Source organism: Oryzias melastigma, linkage group LG15 (genome assembly GCF_002922805.2).
Source record: "Oryzias melastigma strain HK-1 linkage group LG15, ASM292280v2, whole genome shotgun sequence".
Classification (NCBI taxonomy): Eukaryota; Metazoa; Chordata; class Actinopteri; order Beloniformes; family Adrianichthyidae; genus Oryzias; species Oryzias melastigma.
In genome coordinates, this window is record NC_050526.1 from 21,811,297 (window position 1) to 21,831,014 (window position 19,718).

Genomic DNA, 19,718 nt, shown 5'->3' on the forward strand with positions numbered 1-19,718 from the left:
CTGTAACAGGGATGAGACATAGAGCTGCAGAAGATCTTTTCTGCAGTTCAAGTTGTTATAACATTTTCTTGTTCACAAAATCACTAAAAACAGAGCTAAAGTCAGACAATTTCAACGTGACTTACAACAAAGAAAAACTAATAACTGTTACATTATTTTATGACGCATCTCCTATTTGTTTTTGCTCATAACCGTGTCTGATCCCTGTGAGGTAAACGAGAATAAAAACAAACTGTCTAAAATATGTAAAAAAAAAAAAAGATTATTTGCATGTAATTTTCTAAATGTGTTCAGGAGAGTTAAACTTTTGTCTTGGCCGCTCTTATTTTGAAGGTGAAAATAAGTAGCTTCATAGCGGCACTTTAAATATTCACTGTTTTTACAAGTACCCATCAAAATACCCCAAAAAACAACAAATACGTCTTATTACAACAACTAAATTTAGCCTTAGGCGAGTAAAACACGTGCAGCCAACATGCAGCAATGTGCCTCTTGGCTGAGACATGTGGCCAACATGAATTTGCATCAGTTTTTGTGCTTGATCGCACATAAAAATAACATCAAAATAGAACCTGGTAGAATAATATCTGCTCAAATGAAAGGAAGATATTTTCAATAGAACCTAAAATTTGGAAGGTTTATTCAAATTTGTTTGGCAGGACTTTATTAAAATAAATAATGTACAATTTTCTGTTGAAATTGGAAAGGTAACCTTTAATTATTTACGTAAAATTGTGTTAAACAGCGTCCAGCTGTCACCTTTACTGTTCTAAACCCGAACACCGGAAGTCACTATTTGTCTATTTGTCACCATTTTGTCTGACTTCACTGATAAAAGTGTCTATTTGATAAAAAAAAAACAATTTTTCTTCAAGTCTCACTCTGATTATCTTTTGTTCCATTTTAAAATTGTTCCCAGTGCTTTTTTAAATTGTGATTATTCAGTTTTAATCCAAATAAAAAACCCTGCATGTGTGTGTTTCTGCAGAGTAGCAGGAGACCAATAGAATTTCACCTCTCAGATGTGGGCGGAGCTCTTGGCGCAATTTTCACAATTCACAATAATTTGAATAAATGCTCAGAAGTGTAAATTTTAACCTTCATTTTTCGTATATATGTCCTCCATCAGAAAAGTATCACAAGTACGTGTTTCAAAACACCAAAAATTTCCTGGGAGTGGGACTTTAAATATTTATAAAAGGCGTCCTTGTGGCGATAAGTAATACGGTAAATACAACACGGGTTTCATCAGCAGTGCATTAGAGTCCTTGGGAGGTGGTTTCCATGGAGACGACATATTCTCCGCACCTGCTTGTCCCCGGTGTTTATATCTCGTGTCCTGAGATTTTCATGCTGCACGTATAGAATTGCATTGTGGTTGGGTGGACGGGGGGGAAGCTGCGCTCCTCAAATACAGGGTGAGAAAACCCAAAGTGACACCTGACAGAAGGACCTTAAAGCGGAGGATAATGGAGGAGCCGCTCGCCTCCCGTGTGGAGGGTTTTTATGAGACAAACACTTCAATCACAATGACAGAGGAATGGTAAAAGTATCCGAGGCTCCTGTTGTTTTAGGGTTTAACCCAGAAACTGTGATTTAGAGACTTCCAAGTCTGGACGGTGCTCCGAAACTAAGAACACTGAATCCGGAAACTGAAGTGCTCCCACGGCTTCTGACGGATCCGTCGGGAGAGAAGCCACGCCACGCATGTGATGAACAGCAGACTCTCTTTTTCTCGTTTTGTCTCCGACACTTCCGTCCCTGCCAATCGTCTGTTTCCATGGCAACCGCAGCCTCCTCTCACTTTCCTTGGTGCTGTTTACAACAGACCTTAATTGCTCTTCTTTTCACCTCATTTTTCTATTCTGCACATGGTCCCTTCCTCTGTTCCGCGGGCTACACCTGCGCGGCGTCCTCTCCTGACGGAGGTGAATGTCAATGCCGGACATTATTATGCTACGGTGAAAGCCTCATTAGGAGTTTGTAGTTCTACTGCTAGTGTATTTACACAACAAAATATTCACAGGCCAAAGGAGAACGGGCCCTGTGAAGAACATGTCTTCTGTTCATTAGCGGCTTCCGGCCACAGCAGCAGTCACGCCTCACCGTCTGTTATCTTAGTGGGACTGGTCAAAATCCCTGCTGGATTTTCCTCAAAGTGTGTCTTTGTAATTCACATCTATATTTATTCATAAATCATTCATGTCTACAGGTAAAATAACTTTTTTAGGCCATGTCTTTGGTGACTAATTCCAAAATCAACCAGACAAACTGCAATAACAAATTTCAAAATTATTTTTAATTTCCTTTTTAACTGACTACACAACTAAAGAGAACATGCACCATTTGTATTTCACCATTTTGAACATAAATTCAAATAGATTCTGAGAATGAATTCTCTTATGCAATAAAAACCTGAAATTCTTCAAAGTGTTGTAAAAGATGTTTAAAAAAGCATTTAATTTCTGTTTCACAATAAGTCTCTTAAATTTATTTTAATATTTTCAGCACTAAAATGTACTTTTTTGGTCATGGGTTATACTGTTTTGTTTTTATCTTAAAAATGTTTCTCACTTTTAGCCCAATAGTGTTATTTTATAAAAAGTATATTTATGTTTTCTGCTAGTTATTGGATTTTATTGCTATTTTTAAATAAATCCTGTTACTTGTCAACTACTAATATATGCATTGCCACTTTTTTCTTTCAAAACTTTTGGAATATATATGTAAATATGACAGATATATATTAATATATTTTGTTTTGGGTGGAGGCCTTGAATAAGACATTTGGGTTTTTTGCCTCTCCCTTCACTGTACTTGACTTTCTTTTTATGAATCCTTGCTAAATCAATAAACAAAACCAAGAAAATCAACAACAATAAACATCTGTGCTGGTGGTTGAGTCCCTACAAGTCAATTCAACTGTTTTTAGTGTCTGAAGTCTGCAGTGCACCTGCAACCCTGACTTCTCTGGGAAATGTTTAGTGCTGCCGTGTTGTGATCAAGACTGAGACAGACTCAAGGATGAGATAACTCAAGACTGAAAGGAAAAAGTCAAGGTGATTCTTTCAGTGTTAGAGCTTTGTGAAAAATGTATTAAAAAATATCTGATATAAAAAAAATAATATTTTTTTTCAGTCCACATCCTATTAGGCTACTGTTTCTGCTGCAATGTTTTTTGTCTTATCTGATCAAATCAAAATGTTTTGTTTAAGGCTTTCCTAAAAATCACTTTTCAGTTAAAAATGCATCTTACTTTTCATATTTAAAACAGTTCTTTACATGTATGTAAGTCTACAAAACAAATTTTAAGTAAACACACAAAGCTTTGAAAATAGGGGAAACCCTTCGTTGTATCAATTTTTAAAAAATTAAACTATCATCTACTGTAATCAGGTGGGATTCACATATCCTGTGATGTATTTGAACAAATGTTGACATTAGAGACAAATCAATAAAATTACTATTATTTATGCAAAAGTGTTATTTTACTTTACATTAAAACTTAGGATAGAAAGAAACAAAATGCATAAAAAAAATAATATCCATCCATCTTCTTCCGCTTCATCCAGGACCGGGTCGCGGGGGCAGCAGTCTAAGCAAAGATGCCCAGACTTCCCTCTCCCCGGCCACTTCCTCCAGCTCCTCTGGGGGGACCCCAAGGCGTTCCCAGGCCAGCCGAGAAACATAGTCTCTCCAGCGTGTCCTGGGTCTTCCCCGGGGCCTCCGCCCAGTGGGACATGCCCGGAACACCTCACCAGGGAGGCGTCCAGGAGGCATCCGGACCAGATGCCGAGCCACCTCAACTGGCTCCTCTCGATGCGGAGGAGAAGCTACTCCGAGCTCTCTCCGGGTGACTGAGCTCCTCACCCATCTCTAAGGGAGCGCCCAGCCACACTCTGGAGAAAACTCATTTCAGCCGCTTGTAGTCGGGATCTCGTTCTTTCGGTCAAGACCCAGAGCTCATGACCATAGGTGAGTACTGGAACAAAGATCGACCGGTAAATCGAGAGCTTTGCTTTCTGGCTCAGCTCTCTTTTCACCACAACGGACCGGTACAGCGACCGCTCAAATCCGTCTGCCGATCTCACGCTTCCCTCGCTCATGAACAAGACCCCAAAATATTTAAACTCCTCCACCTGAGGCAGGAGCACCCCACCCACCGAGAGAGGGCAAAATACCCTTCTCCGGTCGAGAACCACGGCCTCAGACTTAGCGGTGCTGAACCTCATCCCAGCCACTTCACACTCGGCTCCAAACCGCTCCAATGCATGCTGGAGGTCCTGGCTCGATGGAGCCAACAGAATAACATCATCTGCAAAGAGCAGAAATGAAATCCTGTGGTCCCCAAACCAGATCCCCTCCAGCCCCTGGCTGTGGCTAGACATTCTTTGCTTAAAGACTATAAACAGAACCGGTAGTAAATTGGACTCTGGCAACATGCACCGGGAACAGGTCTGACTTACTGCCGGCTATGCGAACAAAGCTCCTGCTCCAGTCATACGGAGACCGGACAGCCCTCAGTGGAACGCGGTCGACCGCCTTTTCCAAATCCACCAAACGCATATGGACTGGACGAGCGAACTCCCATAAACCCTCCAGCCCATGAAGAGGATGTAGAGCAGGTCCACTGGTCTATGACCAGTATGGAAACCGCACTATTGTTCTGGGATCTGAGGTTTGAATATCAGACGACCTCGACTGCCCAGTACCCTGTGGTTACTGGGCAGTCGAAGTGCCTCGGTGGTCCAAACCCCGATCATCAAATGTTGCTTTTGGGACACGGAAAAAAAACATTTTAAACGTTTTTTAAAGACGCACTCAAATGAAATTTGTGTTTTTAGCATGTTCTTGTGGCATAACTAAATCATAATTAAAAGACCTGCTTTTAAAATAGATTAAAAGATAATAGGAGTAAAATTTAGGATACTTTTCTTTTGATCAAACTGATTATCCAATAAATACTAAACTAAATTGTTGATCTAGAGGACTCAGGTGTTTCTACAACACCAAATAGAAAGGCATCAGTTACTTTTTGCACAAGCAATCATTCCTGAGCAGCTATCCCATAATTTCAGATCTATTTTCAGTCCATCAACTGACAGGAAGAGAGGACATTCAGCAGAAGAAAGTGTTTGATGAGAGTTGCGACCAATTTTCCAGGGAATTGATGTCCAAACGGGTTCTTCCCAGAAGAACGGCATCTTATGAGCGAAGCAATCTATCTGCATGTCAAATTTAAAATTCCTGCGCTTGGAGTCACAAGTAGGATTATGACCATAATGTTGAAAAATGAGAAAAGCTGTCAAACAACTAGTTTCATTAAAACTGAGGCGTGAAAGACAACAGGGACCGACGAAACCGGAAAATAGAAAGGTGGAGAAGACTGTAATGCTCTAGTCAAAATCCACCTGAGTGAGAGGATGCAGCAGCACAACTAAAGATGATTTTCTGAGCTGCGTATGAAAAATCTAATATAGCTCAGACAATTACAGTTAAAAAAAAAAAAAGTCTATCACAAGGGCTGAAAAAATTACATCTTTAACAGGGTTAAACAAATTCCTTCCTCACAGCAGTCAGGGCCCTGAAGAGCGCCGCCATCGTGTCATCTCTTTCACATTTAATTACATTTTTAGCACTTCTCCATCAAGTGGCTCAACTTAGCGAGAGCCCCTGGGAGACTCATGCAAATCCTGCACAGAAGGGCAGAGCAACAGCGGCAGCAGCTGTGTGTGTGTGTGTGTGTGTGTGTACCTGCATCCCGTCTGCACAAGCTAAAGTGTGTGTTGTTAAAAAAAGAGGGAAGGGAGAATAACAGCAGCAGCGTTTGGGACTGGGGAGTAAACAAGAAATCCTGCTAAGTGACGATGAGTTTGTTCATCAGAGGCTCTTTAAAAAATATATTAATTAATGAAATCAAAGGACTTGAAGTTTTCTTTTTTTAAATTTGTTTAAAAAAATCAATGAATTGGAGCTAAACTTCTATTTTTAGGTAGCAATTAGTTAATTTACATTAGTACTATATCAAATTGAGTTAATGCAAATGCAAAAAAAAAAAATCTTTAAGAATATATTATAATTTCTATCTTAGTGCATGAAAAGGCAATTTTTTTTTATTTATCTACCAAAAATAATGTTCTTTAAGATTTTTTTTGCTGTAAAAAAAGACATTTCAGCAAAAATCTATGTAACAAAATTGCAAAGTAATAGTGTCAAAGTCATATTTACAAGGCGTGAATAAAAAAAGATTTAATTTCCTGGAAAATTAATTATCTTTCTTTTAGGATTTAACACAAAAATCTGAATATTTCTGCAAAAACATAATTATTTATTTATTTTATGTAACCCTAAACCAGACATTTTCAACCAAAAAAAAAAAGTTTCTCATATTCCCCCTGCAGCCATCTTTAGTCAGTCTAGATGTGCCATGTTAAAAGATTAAGATTAGGTGTGTTCTTAATCCTTCTTCTTGGCGAGAGTTTACATGCAGACGAGCAAAAATCTGGCCTCCAAACATCCAAAGATGAATTTAAGTATCCGTAAAAGTTGGATGTCCAATGATTTTTTACTAGACTTGACAGTAGAAGCACGGCGGTATACGTGCAGAACATGTGATTAACATTTTGCAGTACTGCATGATAACAATTTTTGTCAAAGGAACTTAAAATTAAGTTGCACTAAAATGAATTTGAGAGTCAAAACACTAAAATGTTTGGTTAAGAAGGAAAAATGATTTTATAGAGTTTTAGATTTAGTTAAATAGCAATTAGAAAATTTAATTTTTCAGAATCATAAAATAAATAAATCCCTGAGAGCGATGAAAAAAATGCAGTAAAGGGAATTTAAACAATTTAAAATTGATTAAATTCATCACAATCACTTCAGGTGGAGCATTTATTAGCTGAATGCTGCTGGCAATGATTAAGCTTATTGCAAAGTTATGTAATCTAAGTTTAAAGAATAAAAAAAATTGGTTAATAATGTTTAATAAAACGACTGAGTATTAGGGCCCAATTTACACATTTTTATTCAAATTACAACTTTAAATCTTGTAAATTTACGAGACAAAAGTTGTAACTGTTAAATTACAAGAATAAAGTTGTATATAAATATTATTTATGCTTTTAAAAGTCAAACTTTTTTCATTTAATCTAGTATATTTCAGAAATTAAAAGTAATACATTTATAAGATTAAAAGTAATAAATTCACTACCATAAAAGTCTTCAATTTACGAGATTAAAACTAGTAAATTAACAAGATTAAAAGCCAAATTTACAAGATAAAGTTCAATTTACGAGATTCAAGGTAAGAAAATTTTCTAGATTAAAAGTCGTAAATTTATTAAATTAAAACTCATTAATTTACGGAATAAAAAATTTAAAATGTACGAGAATAAAAGTCATACATTGACTAGATTAAAAGTCAAATTTACTAGGTTAAAAGTTGTACATTTACGACACAAAAAACCTCAAAATTATTTAAAAATAATTTGGTGGCCCTAGTACTCTGTCGTATAATAATAAGATACAAAACAAAAAAAATTTCAAATAATAAAAAATCCAGAAATTTCTAACATTATGAGGGAAAGGAACAATAAAAGTTTTAAATGTTGAATAAACTGAGGTTTTTTTCATAAGATTACAATTTTAATTAATTCTTCCACAGATTACCATGAATTAAAAAAAATTGAAAAAAAATTTTTTTTACAGCTTTAACAAAGAACACCGGAAAAAACCTTTACCTCATGGAATACTCATGGTGACCTACTTTTTACTGAAAACTTCTCGTCAATCTACAAAATCAAATAAAAAAAATAGACTGTTAGCCAAACCCAATTTATTTTATGTAAATTGTTTGCTGTCACATTTTACTGTCTCCATGGGTCCTTCAATCTATTGTCTTTTGTTTTTCTTTCTGCATGCTTTACAGATTGACACAACGCAAATGCTCTACTTCAATCTTCTGTTTTAGAAGTTTGTTGTAAGTTGTAAGTCAATATGCTATTCATGTGCTAAGTAAATACATTAAAATAAAACTAGAATGAACTTACGTTTTTGTACAGAATGCGCCTGATATGTGGACGGCTTTTAACAAAAGTGTGTGAACAAAAACAGACGAAAGCCAACAAAATTTAGATTTTTTTTCCAAGTCCTATCATTATTATCCACCAGCTTTACATGTCCACGCTTCTTTTCTTGACAATTTAATTTTATGCTCACTTATTCCAGGCCCCAAGGCTTTATGGGAGACTGTCAAGACGTCTCCATTTGCGAGGCTCTGGGCACGACAATCTGGAAGGACTCACTTGGACAGTTTTCATTCTGTTAACACTTGAAAAGTGTTGCATATCCTCAGGTCTAATCAACATTTTAAAAAACCTTTAGAGCAGGGGTGTCAAACTCAGGCGTCAAGGGGCCAAAATCCAAAACACACCTTAGGTCACGGGCCGAACAGGATAAAAATGTATTGAACACTGTAAAACTACATTTTTAAAACTTTAAAACTGTAACTTTTGAACATAAAGTAATTATGAACTAGATATATAGCATTACCTGTATTAATGCTAGTGTGAATGCTGTAAGCTGAATTTAGCCATTGAAGATGCTAGCTGAAATCACTGAAGCTAATGGCTGAAAATGCTGAAGATGCTAGCAGTATTCACTGAAGCTAATAGCTGAAAACACTGAAGATGCTACCTGAAAACACTGAAGCTAATAGCTAAAAACGCTGAAGATGCTAGCTGAAATCACTGAAGCCAATAGCTAAAAACGCTGAAGATGCTACCTGAAAACACTGAAGCTAATAGCTAAAAACGCTGAAGATGCTAGCTAAAATCACTGAAGCTAACAGCTAAAAAAGCTGAAGATGCTAGCAGTAATCACTGAAGCTAATAGCTGAAAACACTGAAGATGCTACCTGAAAACACTGAAGCTAATAGCTAAAAACGCTGAAGATGCTAGCTGAAATCACTGAAGCCAATAGCTGAAAACACTAAATTTGCTAGCTTTACTGTTTGACACAATGCAAATGCTTGTTGTAAGTCAACAAGTCGTGATGCTATTCATGTGCTCAATATTTTTTTTTTAAGCTTTTAAATATTTTAATAATAATGAAAATAATAATAATAATAATAATATATATATATATATATATATATATATATATATATATATATATATATATAAGCTGGTAACGCTTAAGGTGATACCCAGCTAAAATATGAGCTAAATGCAAAATTAGCCTAAAAAACAAACAAAAAACTCTAGGTTAGCCAAAACAACTAGCATGTAGCTGGAAAAGATAGCTAAACTTCAAAACAGCCTAAAAACTGAAAAAAGCCTAAATTAGCCAAAACAGTTAGCGTGTAAATATTAGAGCAATTAAGAAAGACCCTAAAAAACTTTGAAAAAGCCTAAATTAACCAAAACATCAAGCATATAGCTGAAATATTAGTTAATATCCAAAAAAGCCTAAAAGATCTTAGTAAATGCCGAAATGGTCCAAAAATGCAGAATGCCAATTTTTAAAAGTTTAAAACCATAATTTTTTAACATAAATATGAATAACAAAAAGGCAGGAATATTTTTTTCCAGAATAAATAAACTCAAAACTTTAATAACTTTCAATATTTTACTCTCCAAAAAAAATATATTTTGTCAAAATTATACAAGCTAGAAATAAGCGCAAGATAACGTCAGGCCATTAATATCAATAAAATAAAATAAAATGATCTGGACATGTGCTTTAGAGCATCAAATGAGTAATGTTAAACTACAGTAAACAGGGCTGTCATCTAGTTCCTCCTCTTTAGATTTTGAGGGTTTTAAACGTTCAGGAAGATCAGTAATACGAGTGCAGAAAGCAGTGATGCTCCATCATCTCCAGTGTTTGAACCTTCTATAAACTTTAAACAAGCAGTGGTCACTAAAACAAATTCTGAGGACTTTTCTCTTTTTTCATTGAATTGATGCCATTTCAAAAAGATCCATGTGAGTTTTTGCTTCGTGAGTTCACACACAAACACTCATTCAGAAATGTTTCTAATTATTCAGGCGATGCTCGCCGGGTCCCTTTTGTTTGTGTGAATTTGTGTGTTACTGTGAATTAAAAGCAACAGCTGCGTCCTGCAAAGTTTAGCTGCATTTCACGGCTCTCTGGACATAATTGCATACTCTGCATGTAAATAATTTGGGACAGACACGACAACGCGGGCGATTTCGCAGATGAGGTTAAAGAGATACAATAATTAACAGCTCAGGGGCTGAAATATGCATTTCCTCAACAAGTTTGGGGGACCTCAAATGGAAAAAGTCAATGTTCTTTTTCTTCCTCGGTACCTGGCAGCCGGCATCAGAGCCGCTTCATTGTGAACTCATGCATAATCCATTTGCTGAACGCCTTATCAAAAACCACAGACCTGAATGTGGCTGCTACTCGTTAGAGCCGAGAACTGTCAAGGAACTGATTTTTTTTTCCTTTTTTTCTAAATATGCACAGCTTGTTCTATGCAAGTCATTTGCTGCTCTTTTTATAAATATTCCCAAAACTCTTTTTCCTAAAGAGAAAATCCCAATGCATGGATTGCAAGCCCCCCTGCTGTATTTTGGAGAAGATGATTTCCTTCCACTGGAGGCATTCAAGAACTAGTGGAGGTGATTTAAAGGGGTTGATGGACCCCTGTGTTCTCTAGGGACACACACATATCAAGTCCCTCAAGCAGATTCAGAGTTCTTGCTTTCCTCCACCGATGATTGTGCCAGAGAGGTCAGAAATCATTGGCGCTCATGCTTATACTCTTCAAGGGGAATAAAGAAGCAGAGACTGATGCCAAGCAGCGATGCAGGGTTTACTCTGCTGGAAAAGATGGCGGCTCCGAACCCAGCCAAACTCATAGAGTAACATTTATTCTCAGTAATAAAGAAATGTAACTTCTGCTGCCTCATGACCATAGAAGAAGAAAGCAACCAGAACCCCAACACTCAATCCTTCAATGAACCATGAGACACATTTATATTACTATATAATTTACCATCTAATTTATGAAAACTGATGGAAAGATGATCTTACACCACATAAATTGTCTGGCTCAGGAAGGTACGGTGGCCCTGAAGTACAAATCAACAAATCACTCAGTGCAAAAACATCAAAGATCACAATGACTATTAAAAAAGTAAAGTAAATGCTAAAAAAAACAACTACAATACCAAAATAAAACAGAAGCTAAACATTTTAGTAAACAATAGTAATTTCTGGAAATCAAAATGAAATGATACAAAATCAGAAGCTAAGAAAGCTGGGTGTTACGGATCGGATGATGACATTTGAGTTTTGAAGAAGAGTCAAAGCAGAAGGATGTTTAACCCAATTTGTGACAAAGCTCTGATTGAGCAAATCACCGTTTTTTTCCAGTGGTTGTGGTCAGAATCTTGAAGAAATATCTTCTGTCGAAAGATATCGTCATGCTGAATAACTTCTGCTTGAGAAGGTAAACAAACGTCATCATCTAATCAGTAATGTCCTCCATGAGCAACCAATTATACAATCTTTTTCAGGTCCTTAGTTTTTGTTTTATTTATTAACATTTTATTTTGATTTCTGGAAATAACTTTTTCCCAAAACGTTTCCTTTTTATTTTGTCTTTTTTTCCTTTTTTTGGAATAACATTTTTTGTTTTTGGAACTTTATTTTTTATTTTCTAAAATGTAATATAGATTTTTTATTAATTGTTTTGCTTTTTTTTTAAATTGTCATTGTAATCTTTAATATATTCTTCTCTCGAGAAGATCTGCATTTCGCAAAACCTCTTTTGCTCAGTCTGCTCTCTCTGTGAAGGGAACAGGACTCTGGAATTTACTTCCTGCTGATTTGAAATCTATGACCAGCTTCAGTCTTTTTAAAAAACAGACAAAGTCCTGGCTGTACCAGCAGCAGCGTTGCACACATGTTTGAGTGAGGTTGGCTTAGGTGTATGTATGCATATATGTATACGTGTGTGTACGTATATATTTATCCTTTTAACAAGTCTCTGTTTTTAGACAATTTTGTCATTTTGTAACCAGTCACTTCATTTTATGCCTTATCACGATTATTTTATTGTATAAAAAGCCCATCAGGGGACAAATGCTGCAAATTAGCTCCTGCTACAAGCATGATGATATAGGCATGGGACTGCTGCTTTGCTGTATGTCTATGTTTTTATATCCGTCCCTACTAAATAAATAAATAAATAAATAAAAATGGAGGAATGGACCAAAATAGCAGCTATAGTGCAAACCTGGTGGACACCTACTGGAAACATACGACTTCTCATTGTTAGCCAGGGTTACATTACAAAGTATTAAAGTGAACTTCTGGTTTTGATTAAATATATCCATTCAATGCATCATTAAACAAAAAATAATCTCTAAAAATCATACAAGACAATTTCATTGATTATTTTTTTACATTATGTTACTCACAGTTGAAGAGTCTATATATATATATACACACAGTAGAACAACTTGCAAAATCTGTGACTAAAAATATATTTTTCTTCCCAACTAAAATCAAGTTTTAGCTTCTTTCAAGGACATTTAGTCTCAGAATTTGCTTGACCTTGCTGAAACGCTATTTTCTTAAGTAAGAATCGGACAAGCAAAGTCACCATTATACAACTAGAGTATCATTAGATCTGCTGGCAAAAATCACCAAGGGGATTTAAAAAAAAAAGTCATTATAGAGATTGCAGTGACATTCTTGCTTGCACTCCTTGACCCGGTTTCTCTGCTTCCTCTACAACCTGGCTGAGATGAGCTGTCTGCTCAGCTAAGAAGATTATTGCCAATCAGCTCACAACACTAAGAGATGTTTTCATCAGCCAGACAAAAGAAATCCTATAAGCATTTCCCGGATCCTATCAGCAAAGATAACAAAATACTTTTGCAAACTATTCCAACAGGAGGGAGTCGTGTCCATCACTGCCTTAAAGCCTTATTCCTTTGGCAATACCTTGTTCGGTGTCATCAATGATACTGTGTATTACTAAGTATTTGCCAGGATAATGTTAGTTCAATTTTTTCTTTATACTCTAAAGACACTGAACTGGCCCTTGACTGTATGTGTTATGTAATATGGATCAATTTGAATGCAATGGGCAAGTTCACCATCTTGAGACTTCCATTGTTTCACACTTTCTCGAATGCTTGTTTTGGCCTTCAACCTTTCAAGAATAACGGCGAAGGAACATCGAGTTTAGTTTATCCATCAGAATATCTTCAACTCATCCCTTGGAATTCTCCTCCTACCTGTTTGTCCTTGTCCTTCGCTTTTCCCTCGCGGGGGATGACAGAGATTTGGTGTAGTGGCATATTCATCCCAGCGGAGCCAACCAGGGTCACTCACATATACAGTTCCTCTACCACTCCTCCCAGGGTGAAGGGCATGATGGTCCGGATGATGACACCTTGCCCACACCTCCCTGCAAATAAGACAAAACATCATGTTAAAATATTTTATTTGTATTTTGGTTTATTGTTAATTGAAGAAAAGACTTTTAGATGCTTGATCTCTTATCCTCATCTCTTAGATGACCCCAACCTTACATTGTAGTGTACTCCCCACCATGACAAATGTGGACGAAGGTGGACAGGAGTTCATGTCTTCCATGAACACCAGTAAAAATAAAAAATCATTGAAAAATAAAAGTTCAGTGCTCTCTCTTCTGGGGTATAGATGACCCCACTCCCAACGTCAACTCACCAAGGATACTGTAAGGGCTACAGAAGTCCCTTTATGACTTCTCATTCGAGACCAGGTCATGAAAGCAGCAGTCTAAGCAAAAATCTCCGTGCTTCTCCTCGGCAACTTCTGCCACCTCCTCTTGGAAGACCATGAGGCGTTCCGAGATACCTCCAGCGGGGCCTAGGTCTTCCCCAAGGTCTCTGCCTAGTGGGACATATCCGGAGCACCTCCTCGGAGAGGCGTCAAGGAGGCATAGATGCCCAGCCACATTAACTAGCACCTCACAATGTGACGGAGAAGTGGGACTACTCGAAAGTCTCTGAGCTTCTCACCCTATCTTTAAGGGAATGCCCAGTCACCCTACAGAGGAATCTCAGTTTGTATTTGGGACCTTGTTCTTTCGGTCATGACCCAGAGCTCATGACCATAGGCGAGTATTGGAACAACCAGTAAATGAAGTGATTTGCTTTCCGGCTCTGCTTCCTTTACCACAACAGACCAGCACAGCTACCGCAGTTCCAATCCGTCTGCCCATCTCACACTCCGATCTTACCTCACTCGTGAACAAGACCTCAAGATAAAATCAAGGCCTCAGACTTGGTTGACCCTCAGCCCAGCTGCTGGAGGTCCTGGCTCGATGAAGCCAACAGGACAATAGGGTCTGCAAAAAACAGATTCTGTGGTCTCCAAACCAGACCCCCTCGATCTAGAAATTCTGTCTATAAAGATTATGATAAAGGGAAGCCCTGCTGGAGTCCAACATGCTCCAGGAAGAGGTCCATATTACTGCCAAATATGGGAACCAAGCTCCTGCTCTGATACTACAGATAGCTCTCAAGGCTCCCTGGACTCCATCCTCACAGAGCGCCTTCCACAGGACACCATGGGGAGACGGTGTTGAATACTTTCTCCAAATCCACAGTCATATGGACTGGAGGACTGAACTCCCACAAACCCTTGAGCACCCTGAAGAGTTTGTAGAGCCAGAACTATTTATTAAAAATTTGTAAAATTATTTTTGCAGATTAATTCAGTTAAACAGAGACATATTTCTAATCTCTAGGATACCATCGAAAAACATTCTCACTGTTTTCTGCTTGATTTTGACCTTCAACAGAAGTTCCCAAAGGAACTGGAATCCAAACTTAAACCAGAAGGCAACAATCAGCAGGGACTTCGACAGACTGACAGAAGCTCGTCCCTGAAAAGCAGAAAGTGTAATAACTTTTGAAAGAGAACATCTGAAGAGTGTAATAAACCACAGAGGTGTGCAGGAATTCGTTTTTTTTCTCCACAAAGACCTTGAGTCAGAGTTGTGACTCAAGAGAGCTGCTGGGAGTGGACTCTCTTTGGATTGCTTTCAGACAGTCTTCAAATCAGAAGCAGCGTGGAGTCGTCCTTGTGAGATATTCCGGAGGTTTAACAAATGCCTTGTTTTAAGTTCAGTTAATGCAGCCATCTGCACTGCCACCGACAGCAATTAAGCCTCAGCTCCCTCTCACGCTGACTTCTAAGTGTGTGTGCACGTCTGTCGAGGAGACCCTTAAGCTCTGCGATATGAAAAAAAGAAAAGAGGAGGATGAGAACCCAAAAACAAGGAGACGGACAGGAGGTTGGAAATACAGCAGTAATGAGGAGCAAGCACTCGGGAGCAGCAGGAGGTGATCGCCGGCATGTGTTGACACCGGCTATGAACTGAAGCCCGTTCAGCGAGCGATCAGAACAGCCAGCAATGCCGTTCACTCCAGTGTGTTTGACAAGAACACGTCAAGATGAAGGGATCAGCGGGCTCTGACAGACGCACAGACAGCAGTTCTAGAAAGCTTTTGTGCTCGAGCCGTCGGCTTCCAACACATTTGTCCAGCAAACTAAAGGCTTGACAGCTGAGCGTGGGCATGAATCATGATCTACATTTTTAAAAAGAAAAATAACCCGGTTGATATTCCTCCACGCGGCAGACATTTCTGTGAGCAAAAAAAAAAAAAAAAAATCAACATTATGAAGCGTCTTTATCTGTTCTCCATGTGCATCATTTTCAGACGCTGCTTAATCGGTCAATAAAAAGAACATTTCCTATTGAAGATGTGACTTTTTCAGGGGCTGGTGGCATTTTATCAAAGCAAAAACTTGTGCATGTGTTTGCTAATGAGACAATGTCAGGTGCTGCAGAGATTTGAAATTCTTGGCTCACAAATTCTAAAAAAAAAAGCCAAACATTGAAAAGAAGGCAGAAATCCCAGCTACCATGTATACAAGCATCCCTAAAATTAAATAGAAACATGCTACTGGATAATAGAAAATGTCTGAAAACCGTTGTTATTATTATTGTATAAATATTGAGGTTTGGCAGTAAAGTATAATAAGCGACTCATTATAGGAATGTGTGGCTCAGAATAGCAGCATGGAAAATGAGGATTTTGAACCATAAAGCACAAAGAGAGCTGCACAGCAGGAGCTGGCAGTGGAAATGAAATTACATCCGAGCTCCTGAGCGTGTGCGGAATGAAGTTAGGAGTTGTAAATTTGTCAAATGGTTCCAATTGTTTTTATTAAAGGCTTGTTAGGATTTTAGAAATCATCCTGTTAACATAATTGCTGTCATTCAAGCATGCGGCATCTTCATTCTGTCACTCTTTTACGTCTCGAGTTCATTTTGAAGATGTTCATCAAGAATTAGGTCAAGCAGAGATTGAGTTTTCAATGCAAGAACAGGAGTTTCATCTGCATTTATAGCCACTTGGAGCTCCTGTATGGGGTCAAATCTGGATCAGCGTAAAGGGGATGAAAAACCAGATCTTAAGTTTGATTAATAGACATTGAAAAGGAAAAATTTGAAAACAGTTTTAATTAAGTCCACATTGTAAACTTGGGGAAAAAAAGAAAAACTTTACTTGTAACAGCAGCCGTTATGTATTTTCAACTCTCCTTCTTTACGGTTTAAATTCAGACTTTTCATTTTTGGTGTTGCCCCTAAATATGGGGGTGAGGCTTGTAGCTCATTGGCTACAGAGACATGATTGACATTGGGAAAAATAAGTTATGGTGACGTTATTTCCGCTCCAAAACAGTGTCTGTTGTTAGCAACACCCATGTTGTCTCTACTCTAAAATAAAATGAATATGAAATTGGGGGTCAACTCTGAAAACAGAAAATCTTAATTTAAATTCTAACCCCTTAATGCCTAATGTCACAAATTTGCGACAAACCATTTTGTCTCCAAAATTACCAAAATTTAGCATCTGCTTAAAAGCTTAATATAAGTGATATATGTTTTTTCATACCAGAAAATGAATTCAGGCGTTAAGGGGTTAAAAATTGGGGGCTGAAAGCAAAGGAAGAAAAAACAAAACTCAACACAACAACCAAAACAACAAATGAAAACAAGGTAAATTTTGACCAACTGTTGATTTTTTTTTTTTAACACTTTTGGGTTTACAAAGACTCCTGAAAAAAATCAGGGGAAAAAAACAGTTATTATCTGGTGCGCACAATATATTAACTGGTGCGCACTAGATAGTAATTGGTGAACACCAGATAATAACTGGTGCACACTAGATAGTAACTGGTGCACACTAGATAATAACTGGTGCACACTAGATAGTAACTGGTGCACACTAGATAATAACTGGTGCAAACTAGATAGTAACTGGTGCTCACTAGATAGTGATTGGTGAACATCAGATAGTAATTGGTGCCCACTAGATAGTAACTGGTGCTCACGAGATAGTAACTGGTGCTTACTAGATAGTAATTGGTGAACACGAGATAGTAATTGGTGCGCGCTAGATAGTAATTGGTGAACACCAGATAGTAACTGGTGCACGCTAGATAGTAACTGGTGCTCACGAGATAGTAACTGGTTCTCACTAGATAGTAACTTGTGCACACTAGATAATAACTGGTGCACACTAGATAATAACTGGTGCACACTAGATAGTAACTGGTTCTCACTAGATAGTAACTGGTTCTCACTAGATAGTAACTGGTGCTTACTAGATAGCAATTGGTGAACACCAGATAGTAATTGGTGCACACTAGATAGTAACTGGTGCGCACTAGATTGTAATTGGTGAACACCAGATAGTAAATGGTGCACACGAGATAGTAACTGGTTCTCACTAGATAGTAACTTTTGCACACTAGATAATAACTGGTGCACACTAGATAATAACCGGTGCACACTAGATAGTAACCGGTTCTCACTAGATAGTAACTGGTTCTCACTAGATAGCAATTGGTGAACACCAGATAGTAATTGGTGCACACTAGATAGTAACTGGTGCGCACTAGATAGTAATTGGTGAACACCAGATAGTAACTGGTGCTCACGAGATAGTAACTGGTTCTCACAAGATAGTAACTTTTGCACACTAGATAGTAACTGGTGCTCACGAGATAGTAACCGGTGCTCACTAGATAATAACTTGTGCACACTAGATAATAACTTGTGCACACTAGATAATAACTGGTGTGGACCAGAAAGTAACTGGGGCGTACTAGATAGCAACTGGTGTGCACTAGATATTAACTGGTGCTCAATAGATAGTAACTGGGGCATACTAAATAGAAACTGGTGGTCTTTAAATACTCAATCTGTTTTTCATTCTTTTAGCTGATCCTCCTTTGACCTCATACTCCTGCTACTGTAGTAGTAAGCAGGCGATCACTTAAGAATAACAGGTCACTCGTAATGGACAGCCTGGATGAACGTGTGGCTGGCTGTTGAGACACGGTGAAAAAAAGTGGGAATTGTCACACATTTTAGTGGAAGAAATCATTATAAAGCACACTGGGGTCTGAGTCAAGTGTTTTTTGTTTTTTTTTTTTGCTCCTGAGGCCATTTGAAGCAGCAGCCATGACTGCAACAACAAAACTCACTTCTGCTCAAACACCAACAAACTCATTACCACACATCTGAAAGAAAAGGAACTGCAGTGAACCCACCACCCCCTCTATTATTATCATGCTGCTAATAATTGGACTGTCCAGTCGATCTGGAGGAAGGAAGACTATATTTTTGCTACATATCCATAAAATACATGAACATTTAACGTCTTGCAGCATGAATATTTTCCCATATTAATAAAGCTAAACCCATTCCGTCAATCAAGTTGTCAGAAGGTCTCTGGGATGTGAGATCAAGCCATTTCCAGTCCTGTGTGAGTGTGTGTGTGGCTCCGCTGGGCTGACTGCCAGTCAAATACTTCACTGCAGAGCTACGAGATGCCTCAAATACAGCAACACTGCGACCACTCGCAGACCTCCATCAGCTCCAATATGATACTGACCTGTTGCCATGGCAGCAAGTTATAGAGATGACGGCTTTCAGTGAATGGATCTGCTTCTAACTGGTTATATGAAATCGTAAATGCAGAAGTTGGAGAAGTTTACTATCAGCCATGAGCAACTCACAACTCTGAGCTTAAAGTCTCACTTCACTTATCTTTTGAGCCATTCTAAAAGCACTCTCAGTGGCCTTTTAAATATGATTATGCAGTTTTTAACCAATGCATATTAAAAACTATGACCATTTCTTGGTCATAGTTTCTGCAATGCGACAGTAGTTCATTGGAAATTCACTCCAGACGCAACGATGTATATAAAAGAATACTCAGAAATGCAATTAATGCTAATGCTAAGTATACGCGTCCTCCATCATCAGAAAAATGCGACAAGAACACATTAAAAACACCAACAACAAAGTTTTCATTGGAGTAAGTCATTTAAGCCTCTTCCAAAAATCTAAGTGGCCAGTTATTTTCATCTTTAAAACTAAATTACAATGGTCAAGTGGAGCTGAAACTAGTGAATAGCACTAAGAGCCCAATCAAGTTTTAACACAGTAAGGACTTTTGATAGCTACTTCACCGGAATGGTGTAATTTCTTAACAAGCAATTTTTTCCTCCAATTTTTTCCCCATACTTCATATCTGCCCTTCTCTAACTAGTGTGATAACTTGTGAAATTAACGATTTGATATCAGAGGAGCGTGGCTCTC

The 19,718-nt window shown here is 37.9% G+C and overlaps 1 protein-coding gene across 2 annotated transcripts in view; it reads right to left on the reverse strand.

Moving 5' to 3' along the window:
- Positions 1-19,718, reverse strand: part of march8 (membrane-associated ring finger (C3HC4) 8) — a 90,256-nt gene that overhangs the window by 48,995 nt on the left and 21,543 nt on the right. For both annotated transcript variants that reach the window (XM_024297839.2, XM_024297838.2), the window contains exon 2: positions 13,285-13,457. In XM_024297839.2, the coding sequence (XP_024153607.1) occupies positions 13,285-13,353 (69 nt within the window). In that variant the 5' untranslated portion in view covers positions 13,354-13,457. The remainder of the gene's footprint in view (positions 1-13,284; positions 13,458-19,718) is intronic.